This window comes from Miniopterus natalensis, chromosome 14 (assembly GCF_054644295.1).
Source record: "Miniopterus natalensis isolate mMinNat1 chromosome 14, mMinNat1.hap1, whole genome shotgun sequence".
NCBI lineage: Eukaryota > Metazoa > Chordata > Mammalia > Chiroptera > Miniopteridae > Miniopterus > Miniopterus natalensis.
In genome coordinates, this window is record NC_142094.1 from 29,171,978 (window position 1) to 29,186,438 (window position 14,461).

General features: G+C 40.6%; 1 protein-coding gene across 3 annotated transcripts in view; it reads left to right on the forward strand.

Moving 5' to 3' along the window:
• The window catches only part of ANK3 (ankyrin 3), a 529,049-nt gene that overhangs the window by 428,850 nt on the left and 85,738 nt on the right, over positions 1 to 14,461 (forward strand). Inside the window, exons 25-26 of one of the 3 annotated variants that reach the window (XM_087824408.1) lie at positions 2,606 to 2,659; positions 9,477 to 9,600. In XM_087824408.1, the coding sequence (XP_087680534.1) occupies positions 2,606 to 2,659; positions 9,477 to 9,600 (178 nt within the window). Of the gene's footprint in view, positions 1 to 2,605; positions 2,660 to 7,804; positions 8,193 to 9,476; positions 9,601 to 14,461 lie in introns of those variants that run through there. The other 2 variants (XM_016220752.2, XM_087824409.1) reach the window with 2 other exon arrangements.

Sequence of the window (14,461 nt, forward strand, 5' to 3'; positions counted from 1 at the left end):
GAAGCCGGGATCTGAGCATGTAGAGCTGGGGAAAGGAAAGAAATACTGCAGAGGACGGTCCTCCCACAGGAGGCACATGAGTCCCCTAATGTGACACACACTTCTTCAGTCTTCTCAGGACCACCTGTTCCACTCATTGCTCATCTAAACATTTTCTCAGCTTACCCCCTTATTCTCACATGTTTGAGAAAGAAAGCAAGAAAAGATTATCTTCCAGCATTTAGTTTATGTTTTGAAAGAACCCCACTACTGCCAGGAGATACTAGTAAACAAGTGGTAAAGTGAGGCCGGAGCATCTGCTCCTTCCTGCCAGGGGAGCAGGGGGAGAGTACAGGGGGCAGGAGTGCTCACTCCATTCTTGACCTTGGGCGTGGGGCCATCAGCCTCTTTCTGAGTCTCCAACCATCTCAGAAGGTACTGGAGTCATGAGCACCTTCCGGGCCTTCAGCCAAACACAAGTGTCTGTGCTAAATGCATGAGCCTCTGATGCAGAGGGCACAGTTCCGTCATCTGCACATCCCCAGCTTCCTCATATCCATCTCTCAGAACATTCACTGGAGGCCTTGCTTAATATAAGTTTTTGATTTCAAGTGCAAATTGCAAGGTGAAATATGTGCAGATCTGTGATTTTCCCATTAACTATTGTGTGACAATTAGACATTTAGAACTAAAGTTGGAGTGAATCAGCATCCTAATACTGTCTTATCCCCCTTCCTTTCTACTCCTGCTTTCTTGCTTTTCTGAGAATGCCAATATCAGGGGAATGAGGGAAAATATATGGGAGCAAATATAGTCATTTGGATTCTCTATGACAAAAATTTATTCTGTAAATATTAGTGGAGATAAACGTATTTTTATTAAGGTTTTGAATTGATGGAAAATACTTTTTCTTCAAAACTATTTACAGTTTTATGTTCCTTATTTGAACCTTCAAAAAACAAAACATACTGCATCTAATTTGTCTCACCTCTAAAGAGGTTAATAATACCACACAGAGCTGTTGTGAAGATGAAAAGAAATAAAATCTATGAAGCATTTAGAATAGTGACTGGCATATAGTAGGTGCTCAGTAAATGGCAGTCCCTCTTTTTTTGTCAAATGCATACACCTACCTACCCTGCTTCCTCTGCAGCATGAGAATTAGAGAGCAGAGCGGGAGGAAGAGGGAGAGCTTTGCGATTTGGGGTCTTCAGGTAAAAAGAAATGTAGGTGAGCAAATAATTGCATTTTTACCTGCCAATGAATATATATGTCACTTGTCACTTGGATGGCAGTTGTTATTCTATAATCAAATTTCAAGGACCCTAAAACATGGCCCACCCAGCCCATTTCCTACGACTCAGTTGCCTCTCCTCTGAGCATTCTCACACGCTTTCCCTCTCATGCTTTGTTCTCTGGGTGGGAATGGCCAACTTCCCATTTTTTCTCCTTTCTCCCTCCCTGTCTTTACTCACACTCCCTCCATTCAGCAGCACCTGATCTCCTCAATCAAATGGGATGCTGTCTTCCTTTGAGCTCTTGTAATAGTTCATAATTTCTCTTGTACATTCGTCATTGTGGTGTGGTGGTGAAGAGCTTGGGTTCTGCAATCTGCGTGGGCTCTAATCTAGACTCTATGACTAACTAGACATGTGAGTTTAAACAAAATAACCTCGATGAGTCTGCTTCTCCACCAATAAAAGGGAAATAAGAGTGCCTACTTCACAGAGTTGAGGATTAAATGAGACGTGCATATAAAGTATAAAGTTCTCAGCAGCGTCTAGCACATATACAAGCACTGAAATTATAGCCAGCAGGAGCAGTAGCACAGTTTTGTATTATTGTTTGTGCCCTGGTCTTAACTCTTTTACTAGAAACTATGTGCGTCGAAGGCACTAGTTGGCTTTACTCATAACATAGGTCCTAGCCCAGTGTTCTTCTGTCTTGCTGCTCAAAGTGTGGCTTACAGTCACCTGGGAGTTTGTTATACACGCAGGATCTCAGGGTCTCCCTAGATCTGTGGAATGAGAATCTGCATCTTAACAAGGTATCCAGGTGACACATGCATTGAAATTGAGAGACACTCCACTAGATTCACTGAATTCAGTTGCTGAAGCTGATGTTTTACTTGTTTTAGTAATTCCCACCAGGAAAATAGATACTTAATTCTGTAGAATAAATACTGCCAATAGTTAATTGCCATTCATTTGTAAGGATCCTTTAGACCAGTGGTGATCAAAGTGTGGTCCCTAGATCAGGAGCGTCAGATCCACTTGGGAACTTGTGACCCTAATGCATCCTACAGGTTGAGAACCACTGCTTTAGAACACTGGGAAGCTAGCAGAAGTACATAAATAGCGGGTATCTCCTTCCTTCTGCCTTGTCCGCTCCTTTCTTCTCTCCCATTTCTTAAAGATGCAAGTAAGGTTGAATATGATAAAATACTGAGTTTCTTCTCCATGTTGCCAGATATTTGCAGGTACACCTACACATCATAGTATCTACCTGGTAGATCTTTATATGTCAAAATACCTTTTCAGGTGTATGAAACACACAGCCTAATGACTTACCTGCAGTCCTTGTGTTTGGTTTTGTTTTGTTTTAATTTTATTTGTTTTTTGAATAGGTGATAGATGCACATGGTATAAAATTCCCAAGGTACAAGAGTTGTTGGTGAAAAGTAAGTCTCCCTCCTTCTCCTTGCTCCAGTAATATAGTTGCCGTTTCCAAAGGCAATCACTGACTTTCATTGCACACATTTATTGAGCATGTACTATGTGCCAGGCACTGTTCTGGACATGGAAAACAAAATAGAAAAAAAAAAAAAAATCTGCTCTCAAGGAGCTTACATCTGGTTACTAATTTCTCATAGAATGTATTCAATAGCATACCATATTGCAGTAGTTAAAAATAGAGCCCTGTGTCAAACCAGCTGATTTTGAATTTGATTTCCCCCATATTCTAAGTGATCTTACTCTAACAGTATGAACTGGGTTTTATCTTGAGATGGAGATAGCAGTTCTAGTTTATAATGTTATTGTGAGAATTATATGAGGTAATAATACTTGTAAAACACCAAACAGTGCCTAGACCATAGTAAATGCTCAATAAATAGTAGTGTTGATTTTAATGATGTGATCTCATTCTACTATTCTATAATGTACTCAAGAAATGGTTAAAGGATTTCTTTTCTCAATAATTTTCATCTCTCTTTGCTCTGTGATGATCAAAAAAAAAAAAATCACTCTTTTTTTTTTGTTTTTTAGAACAAGTATAGTAAATTTAAATCTTTTAAATTCTGATCATTAACTGTTTACCTGTAAGACTCCTTGCTGAGTTCCAGTAAGAAACCAACTCCTAATAAATCACTGGAGTATATAGACTGAGTTCCTCTTTATTCTTTCTAATCTAACTTTTTAAAAATCCCATTTAATTTGGAGGTCTTCTATTAATCATTTAAGGTGTTTTATACTATTAATTGCAACTTTATAATGTTACAAAATTTATACCTTGGGGAGATTCTGCATTCCACAGCAGAGGGATTAAGCAAAGTTTCTGACAATATAATTTGGTATAGTTACCTTAAGGAACTTTATGATTCTAGTCTCCATTCAGATGGGAAAGCAATTTTCAACCCCTGGGAAAGCAAAAAAAGTATTCCTTGGTGATGGGCTTAAGGGGGAAAAGAGTAGAAGAAAATGGCATGCAAAAAAATTAAAAAAGAGAAAAAAGAACTCCTAGGACATGGAAACACTTCTAAATATTAGGACAAGAACTGTTTGTTTTATTGAGCCTGAAAAGGATATTTAGTGGACATAATGAAAGATTGCAAGGAACTTTGGGTTAGGTGTATCCTACTAGGTACTAACACCAGGCCATTGACATGAAATCGAAAAAGGAATGAGGGCTCACATATTTGACCGCCCAGAGTCCTGGTAATCATTTAATGTGCGTATTGTCTTCCTTTGTCCTTGATTCTATTTTGTATTATTTCCCGGTAGACAAAGTGTATGAATCTTTGAAAGTTTGATTGTGGTACGGGAAAGCTCTTCTCTTAACCTGGTCATGATAGAGGAGAAATAGGAAGGGGAGATAGCTGGGACATGACAGCCTCTGAGCAGCTTTTGTTATTTGGTTAAAGGTGGGATCAAAGTAGATTTGAGGTGTTTTGTGTTTTTCTTTAAACATTTTCCAGCCTTTGTTGTTATACTGTCAGAGATGGATTAACAAAAAGAACGCCAGTGCTTCTAATTTTGAAAGACATAAAATCAATACTAAAAAGATGAGGCCTCTAGTGGCATTCACCAGTGTACTTTGTCAGCCCTAATCATATAATGCACTACGGAGCTAACTCTAATTTATTAGGGACGCATTAGGCAACCAGTGTGTGACTTGTCTGGCTTACCTTCTCATTGAGAAATGGACCTTCTCATTTCTCATTCCACTCTGTTTCCACTAATTATTGCAATGTAACAACCCATCTCTAAACTCAGGGGTATAATTTTTTATTATCTCCCATGGTTGTGTGAGTTGACTGGGCTCAGCTGGGTTCTTGAGATCTTTCATGAGATTACAGTCAAATAGCAGCTGAGGCAGGAGTAACATGGCAGGATGTTGAATATGGCATCTTCATTCAAAGGTCTGTCCTCTCATCCAGGATGGCTGCAGCTGAGGGCCGGCTGGGCGTCTCTGTCTCTCTGTGATACCTCTCTCTATGTGGCTTCTTGTGGCTTCTTGAGCTTCTTTACGAGCATGGTGGTCCCAGGGCAGCCAAATGTCTTACGTTGGGATTGGCTCCCCCTGAACAAATGTTCCAAGAGACTGAGGCAGAAACTGTAAGGTTTCTTTTAACTCAGACTCAGAAGTCATACAGAATCACTTCCCCTGCATTTTATTGTTCAAGAGTCAAGCCAGTGTACCACACTTCTAGGAAACATAAACCCACTCAAGTACTTCTTAGTAAGTGAAAACTTGTGTTTCTGGTAATATACAAGGGTGGGCAAAAGTAGGTTTACAGTTATAAGTACACAAAACAGTTTACTCATATTATTATTAATTATTGTATTAATTATTTGTATTATAACTGTAAACCTACTTTTGCCCACCCCTGTGTATATTTTAACTAAATATATCTGATGTTGTGTGGGTGTTGTCCGTTAATGGAATTACCTTTGTTAGCTTATACTCACTTATATAAGAAGTATTGGTCAGAAGCTGCCACTTACCAAAGTTTTTGTGGATTATAGAATGAATTAGAGGCAGTTAATAAGTCACTCAACACAGTTCATCTCATTCCTTTCTAATCTTTGGGACAGTATTATGTTGTACTATACAGTAGTTATAGAATATTGTATTTATTGAAAGGAACGTGAATTAGCTTTATTATTATTGTCCACTCATTCATTCAATCAAGAAATATTTGTTGAATACCTATGATGAGCCAGGCCCTGTGTTGGCCAGTAGGGAGCAGGGACAATTTGCTGCTATGGTTGGATTTTGCCCTTACCAGTATAAACAGTAGCAATTTAAATGCTAACTATATAAGTTCATACATCCAGATGCTTGGGCACTAGAGAAGGCTGTGTTACAGAATAATAGTAACAATTAGGGCTCATTAAGCCTTTACTTTGTGCATTATTTCATTTAATCCCCCCAAGAGGTTATTGGGGGCAGAGTTATTATCCCAGTTTTGTAGAGGTTGAAACTGACTCAGAGTAAAGAGTGTTCCAAAGATCACCAAAGCAGTAATGGTGTAACTTGGATTTTAATCCAGAACACCTACTGTGCAAAACTGCATTAAAATAATACCATTGCCTTTATTTCTAAATTCCCTAACTTGTAAGAAATGTTTTCACTTTTCTGAAGTGGTGACTGCCTAATTACTTAATGTCATAAGGCTATTTTAATTCATCTTTGACCAAATGTATTGACAGCTCCCACTCCCACCCCAGGCTTCTTTTGGTTTCATAGTGACCATTTCTGAAGTCTGAGAAGGATGGGTAAAGAGGAATGAAAACTGAAGTCTATTGACATTTTACTGTATGTATACCAAACAGTCATCAAGCTTGGCATGCCAAAGAGTGCTAAGTGACTGTGGAATGTAGATGGGAGAGAAAGCAAAACCACCAACCTCTTTAATAAAAGCAATCATGAACATTTATTCAAATATTTACGAAGTATTCACAATATGCCAGGTCCATGAAAAATTCAGTTCCTAATCTGGGGTATCTCACCATCCAGTGGGAGAGACAAAGCAGATGTTTCTACTGACAACACACGCTGATAAGGGAAGCCCACAGGAGGGACATCTCACATAAGATTATGAGTGAGGGTGGGAGGAGTTCTAGAAAGAGTCAGGGATTGGAGAAATTACTCTGATGCAGGAGAGGGTCAAGGTTCCATCAAGAGAGTGCACTCAATGCAGTGGGTCAAAGTCTAAAAGACTTTCAGGAATTCTGTCTAACAGGGCAAGGTGGGTGTGAAGGAGTAGCGAGAGGCTGACCACAAAGTCAAGAGGAGGGACCCTTCTCTTTGCTGTCCCCGTGAGGACCTTTGAGAGACAGTCATGGAATACAGATGAACATTTTAGACATTCTCTCCATTTTAACCATGACTTTCCCTTCCATTCTCTACAGGGTTGGAAATCATTCTTTCTCTTGGGAATATTTTTCAATATGTAGTAGGCATTATAAATGTCTTCCCTTCTATTTCTGTGTATTTACAATGTTGATTACAGCCAGGCTGGTCATATTAAAACACCAGGGGTCATATCCTCTTACTATTCCATGAGTCATTCATTGATACAGTTATTTATGCATTTCTCCAGTAAAACCAAATCTGTTTCCCACTTTGTCAGCTCTTCAGATTCAAATGTCTGTATATTTACATAACAATCCAAGAGATAGATGCACTATCATGAAAAGTGCTGCAGACCACTTCCTTCAGCAGGACAGTTTCAAACCCTTTACTTACTTTCTAGCCTGAGTCTCCATTTATTCTGAAAAAGCATAATGAAATAGCCTGTGCAGTGTACCCAGATGGAGGGTGCAGAGGTCCCGCTTAGTTGTTCCCAGCGCTGCCAACACAAACAGGGTGGAGCAGCTGTGCAGGCTGCCAGGAGTCCCAGAGCGAGGGAAACGGTGTAACAGCAAAGGGACGGAAACACCTACCCACTGCAGCAAGACCTTTCTAGCACCCCCACCCCCACCCCACCCCTGCCCCTCTCTCCAGAGACCTTCCAAGAGGGAGAGCCAGTTAGCTTCTTTGAGTGCATTAGAGTTGAAACAACCTGTGCCAAAAATAAAGCAGCATATCCACTGGCTTAGCTGGTCTCACTTCTCCAACTCCTGCTAAAAAGCAGCGATGATGAGGCGTTCTCGAGGGCTTCTAGGAGAGGGATGGGAACCACTGCTGCTTCCCTCTGCCCCACAGTTGCACAACTTCATCTCAAGGGCAGGCCCTCCCTCTCTCTTTTTTTCCCCTCCTTCCACCTGACAGGGACCATAAATAACTGAGGCTCCCGGTGTTCCCAGCTGAGAACAAAGTTGAAAGTTTGCCTGCAGCTCCCTGCCACTCCCCGCTGGGCCGCTTCTTTGTTTTCTTCTGTTTTTCTTCTACCTGGGTTGGCCGGCTCTTCGATCCTGTGGAGGAAGAGTCACCCCCTAATTAAACGCAGCACCTTGCTCCCTGGCTCTCCCTCTGTGGAAGGCTGTCTCGGTTACCCGGGTAGGCTCCGAGCACTGGGATCAAATTACCGAAAGTCTACACTGGAGCTGCCCTCATATTTACATACAAATAACTCAGGGCTCGCATTTATGTCACCATTCGGTCTTGCTAGAGGCTTGCCAGAGGAGTTTTTAATCCAATCAGAAGGCGCTTTAAAAGGATGTCTGCGCAGTGATCAAAAGGATCTTAATCTCAATTAGAGTAGCCAGGTTTTGTTCTTGGTTTTGTGTATTTTTTTTTTGTCTGAAATATTGAAAATCTTTGAACTCTGATGAGTAGGAAAAGATGTGTAATTCCTCAGTTGCCTACGAGGAGACGGAGATGCTGAGAGGAAGCCGGCGGTGGTGGTGAAGACGGTGGATACAACCAGGGATTGGTTTGTTTGGGCTGATTTGGAGGTAGACTCTAAATCACTGGTTAAGGAATTCCTGGAAACCTCAGGGAAACGTCTGATCAGCCCGGCCTGGTGGAAATGGCTTTGCGACAGAGTAAGACCTTTCTTTAAGTTGTACTTGGTGTGCACTGTTTTTGTCTCAACTGCGGCGCTCGTGCGAATTAGCCCAGCTGTAAATAGTCACTTAAAATAATCTCTTGGTACTGGGTCGCAGAAGAAAGGTGATCTGTGTAGTTTTTACATTTGCAAAAACAGTAGTTGACTGTATTTTTAGACTTGATTGGTAGTTTAAAAGATGAGCTCTTGTGGTTTCCTGAGTTTAAATGAATGGAAAGTATAAACGGTACTGAGAAAGGAATTGGAAAATAGAGCTGGAACGGATGAATCACTTACCTTTGAGAAAACATAACATACATGCTTTTGAAATCTCACGTGGCCGGCCAAGTTTGTGTCCAGAAAGAGAATGAGAGTCATAAAAAGGAGATAGAGTTTGCCTGTTTGCGGAAGGAACTTTTTCCATAGCCTGTGCTGTATTTTGCAAGGATGGGAACCGTCCCAGAGGGCAAAAGGCATCTGGAAAACCTGCCCCGTCACTCTTGGAATGTGGTTTTTCCGTGTGAGGTCATGTTATGCATATGTAGCTAGTAAAAGTATTTTATGTGATTAACTCTTTGTATAGATGGCTAAAGAGCAATTTATGTAGCCCCTTTTCCAGACTGCTGAAACCCCCTTTTGATCTCTATGGAAGGAAGAGCTACTTTCCGAGTAGGGCTCAGGCAGCCGGGCAGCAGGACTGGGTTGTTAGTTTGATAGTAGAAACAGTTGAAAATTGATGGGATTCAAGGGCCCTCAATTGAGCGGTTAATAGTTCAGATTAAGTAACTTGCTAGTTTCTTCAATAAGCCCCACCCAGACTGAAATGCGGGTGTGAGACCATTTCAGCAAAAGCCCCTTCCTTCCCCGGATCATTTCCTGGACAGTAAAGAAGAGGTGGTTCTGGCTTTGCCCCTCCGTCCATTCAAACAAGCTGCCTCATCACAGTGAGTTCAGGGAAACGAATTAACATCCAAGGTCCTTCTTTCTAGCAGATGGGGGCTTGAGGGGGAGAAAGGAGATACTGTAGGGGAAATGTTTGAAAATTGATACTTAACACCAGCAGCTTTTTCTCCTGCTCCTTAAATTCACTCTGGAAATCCCGAGCTAACCTCTGCTTATGCTTTCCCCCCCCTAAACGGCGGTTACAAATATTATCCAGGGGACAGGAGACGATGACTGAGAGATGGGGGATTCGCTGACAACCAGGTGATCGGGTTTCTCCACAACAGACACGTTTTCAAAAGGGAAGCTTCTGATTTCGGCTTGCTTTGTCCCTCCGCAGGTGAAGATGCGATGACAGGGGACACTGACAAGTATCTTGGGCCGCAGGACCTTAAGGAACTGGGCGATGATTCCCTGCCTGCCGAGGGCTACATGGGCTTTAGTCTCGGGGCCCGTTCTGCCAGGTATTTTACTGTTGTGTTTCTCATAGGTAATTTAAAACAGCCATGATTTGTCATACACCAAAATCATTTTCATTTTCACCATTGTCCCCAAATGTGCTCTTTGGATGAGAACATGAATTTGGTGAAATGTTCTTCACTCCAGCGTACGTGCCCCGCTGTTTCTTTTGTGGTTTTCAGTCCTTAATTTTATGTGATTGAACGTGTTAATTGTTTGTCGTCGTCCCCCCCCCCCCCCCCCAGTCATGCTTCAAGCATAGTAGCTAAAGAGCTCACAGACAAAACTGGGAGAACCGATCTGGGTTCCATGGTTCAAAATTAAATTTTGTTCTATAGTGAAAGAAAAATCTTATTTTCCAAAGAGTAAGAAATATTTGTGTTGATTGATCACTGTGCTCTCTTCATTCCTGAAAGGATAATTCATGATTGAGACTTAAAATGGCATCTTTGGTTAAAAAAATTATATTTTATTAGGATTGCTTGCCAAGGATTTGAGTATCTGTTCTAAAATTCTCCCATTCGATTGTTTACAAGGGGCATGTTAGGAGTATGACAGTGACTTACCAGGAGTCACAGGCAGGAATGGTGGCAACTCCAGTCCTTACAGCTAAAGCATAAGACCTTGGTATGTGGAAAACCTTGGCTCAAACTTATCTGACGCCGGTTGAAAGAAACAGGACCTTGTCCAGAATTTGGGGACTTCTTTTTCCTGTTTGGATTAACAGCTTGTTTGCTGACAGTCAAGTTATTTTAAAGCTAATAATTAAACCACCTAAACCAGAGCCCTGGGGACATTTTCCTATAGTTTAAGTATCTGTTGTAAAAAGTTTCATTGACTAAGAGTAAATGGCACTTCCCACAAAGTAAACCTGAGAGTTAATTCCCAGTATCCTTTATGCGGCCAGTTAAGATACTGAATTGATGTGTTTTCTGGTTAGTCATTTTTAACAGAATTTGGAACCTCATGTAACTTAGTAGAATTTTTGCTTTATAAATATATAGTATATAAAAGGCCTTAAAATCTTCTTGTAACAGGTGTCATTAACCAGAAGGGGAAATAATTTTTTGTAATATGTGATATTTCTTGTAACCATGGGTAGCAACAAGTTATAACTGAAAATCTGCAGAATCTTAAAGGATCTCAAGGGAAAATTCTATTTAAAGATTTAATAGCTTTTGTAATCCAATAACTAGCTGATTCTTTTCCTAAAATAGTATATTAAAGGTAACATTTTGTGGATTACTCATTTGTGTATAGAAAAGCATAGCAGCTGACATCTAGTAAGTGATGAGACGAGAATATTGTCTCATCATTTTTTCCCACGATAATTCTAAGGTATTCACACTTCTGGTTTTGATTGCACCATTATTATTATTTGTTGCTGTTATATGTAACTCATTTTTTTTACATTGGCAACTCATGTTATGCTCAGAGGCAAATATAAAAATAAATCATAAATCCAATATGTTTTCAGGTATTCTTAAGTATTGCCACGTATATTCTGAGTGTAACATTTAAAAAGGAATACATTAAATGTGTAACTCATTCAACCATAACATTTTTTCTTTTTTCCCTGTCTGATTTTTTTTTGCTTTCTTCTTCTCCTCTGTTTTTCTAAAAAATACTTTAAAATAGTCCCAAGATCAGGTAAGAAACGGCACTTTTCCAGTGCTTCTCTGCCCTGCCCTCACTCACTTTCTCAGTTTTATTTTCCTCTGCATTGTGATGTGATGTGATGTGCTGTGCTGTGTTGTTCTGCCACGTGCTTTTTTTTTTTCCCTCTGCTCAGCTTTAGCCAACCTGTTTTTGCAATTCCGAGGAAATTAGCAAGTAACTAAATGTATGAGAAGAAATGTTACTCATGCAAAATAGACTGAATACTTAAGGAATCTCTTTCCCTTAACAAAGTTCATATAGTGCATGAAGTAACTGGAGAAATTTCACCGGACTTAAAGAAAAAGTATTGAAGAGCTGTTTGTTTGCTGGTTGCTGTTTTATTTGAGTTGTGCTAGGCACTTGAGTATCATTTTAAGAATTCTCAGGCATGTGGTTTTCTAACACTTCCTCTATTTAACACTTAGGGCATACTGATGGCTACCAATAATATAGCTGACCTTAGTTAAAAACAATTTAATGCTTTCCAGATCCCCATGCAAACACTGTCTAATTTTAGTAGCTGAAATTACTTCGATGTATTAAGGATTCCCAGTGAAGCTTGATGGATTTAATTGGCTCCATCTGCCTGATGTAAGTCGGTCTGGAACATTCAGGAGTAAGGACTTTAGATGTATAAAACGAAGCCGTCTTTAGGCCTTTCCGTTGATAGCTCCCAATCTGGGCTTTGTTCCGCAGTTGGCACGCCTATATAAGTTAAAAGAAACAGAGGATGTCTAAAATATATCAACCCACCTTAGATATATTTAAAAAGTGAAATTAAAATGAATATGTAATTCTTTCTTAAAACTATTAAGTCTTCACCCACATTTGCAGTAAAGCTCTTCCCACCTACCACCAATATTAGCCTACACCGCAGGAACCGCAGCTTAAAGGAATGAAAGTCTGATGCGAGTGAGCCTCTCAAATCACATCCCTGGGACAAAACAGAGCCTTGCTATGAGTACTTAGAGGTTGCAGTGTCTGATAGTGTAGCCCCTGGCGACAGGGCTATTTAGATGATGACCAGTTAAAATTAAATAAGATTACAAGTTCGGTTCTTCAGTCCCTGGCCCCCCTCCAGGTCCTTGGTGGCCGCTCGTGGCCAGGGGACACTGCAGTGGACAGTGCAGATTTAGAACAATCCCGTCGCAAAAGGTTTTGTTGAACAGTGTTGAGTTAGAGTAAGAAAGAGTATTCTGGCGTTTAGGAGGCTTGTATCATACTTGAGAGAATGTAAGGGGGCTAGAAACAGGAATAACAGAAAGAAATGTTTGCAACTGGAAACAGGACTAACAAAGAAATGTTTGCAACTGAAATGAAGGGTGGGGAGAAAAAGTTAGGAGTTATGGTTGGGCACAGAAGGCCCGACTGTGCAAGGGTTCAAGGTCACGTGATTTCCTAGGGAAGCTCCTCTGTACATGGATAATGCTTGTTCTTTTTTTGCTTCTATATCCTGTTTTTAATATTTTGACTAGCTCATAGTAGTTGCTTTGTAAATATTTGCTTAACGGCCATTTTGGAGTCTGAGATCCCTCTAAGATTCTGGTGAAAGCTAAGGCTCTAATCCTAGAAGAATGTACCTACCCATTTATGTAGGCACTTCGAATAATACCTGTAATTCAAGGGCCTCTGCATATTAATGTAAAAATACCCACTTTGGGGTAACCTTTAGTATAGTCAGTGCAGAGGGGGAAAGAAATCATTTTGTGCAAAGCAAAAAGTCATTCTGCATTTACCTCTGCTTTGCTCTTTCCCCTGTCTAGTACACACAAGGCCAAGGCCAGAGTCTGACTGAATCTACTGGTAAAGATTCAAGCAGCCACATTTACATTCAGACAGTTTATTAATTACAGAGGCAGTGACGGATGCCAACTGCCATGGCCTTTGTTCCCCATTCCAAAAACTGTAACACCGAAACAAAGGGGCTGTCTGCCTGCCTCACTAGCTGTGGGATGCCCCATTGCTGCAGAGCCAGCTCTAGGCTGCAGCTCAGTGGTTCCATATTCTGCCACTCTCTTGCAAGGAGGGCTGGGTAGGAAGCTTCAGGAGGCAGTGAAATGCTGCCTGGCAACAGCCCACCATGGCAGGTGAGATAGGGAGGCATGTGGGACATGGCCTGAAGCCGCTCCCCACAAGCCTCCATCCTCTGTGTTCCTGTAGCATCACAAGGTTTCCTGCCAAGGCTCAGATCACCTGCGTGTCCTACATGGACACGTGCAGGGTTACCAGGGTCCCTTCTCTATTGCATTTTTTTTTTTAAGATTGAAATGTAATTGACAAATAACATTATATTGGTTTCAGATATAAAACAGTGATCCGATATATGTATATACTGCAAAATGATTTTCACAATAATTCTAGTTAACATCCATCACCACCATAGTTAGAATTTTTCCCCTGTGATAAGAACTTTTAAGATCTACTCTCTTAGCGACTTTTAAATATACAATACAGCATTATTAACTATAGTCACCGTGCTGTACATTACATCCCCAGGACTTACTTATCTTATAACTGGAATTTTGTACCATTTGACCACCTTCAAACATTTCACCCACCCCCCAGTTTCCTATTGGTTTTTAGTTTAGAGATCAGTGTGGTGAGTGGCACTTAAAGACATAAGAAAGCTTGCACTCTGGGAAGTTCAGGGGCTGTGTAGAGGGTTTGAAAGTGGCTGGGAAGGAGAGAGGTAGAAGGAGCACGTAAGCAAAGAGGAGAGCAAGGGAAGAAAGAATAACCACACATGGGATTAGAATTTTCAAGGCCAGCAAGCTGGCGGAGAAGATCATGTAGGGTATATTCATAACACTACTTACTTACTTGATGCTTTCCATGAGTAGCAACTCTAAACCTCTCGATATGTTAAACTCATATCTACTTCCCAAAGACATATAAACAGAACCATTTATAGCAGACATAATTTCATATAATAGTGCAAGCTAGACAGATTTGGACCAGAAAGAGAGGAGACCCTAACATAAGGTCTTACCATAGAAAAATCTCTCAGGTCATCAGATTATCTGGAATCATCTGGTTCTTCTCAGTTGTCCTGTTGGTTCGACTGTCACCATGCAACATCCAAAGTTTTCGTGCATTTCACCTTCTCACAGATTTAACACCAATTGGCCTGATTTTAAACAAAACCTGATCATGAGATTGCCCAAGCTTAAGAGATTTCCTCAAATAAAAGGGATTTTCTTTTTGACG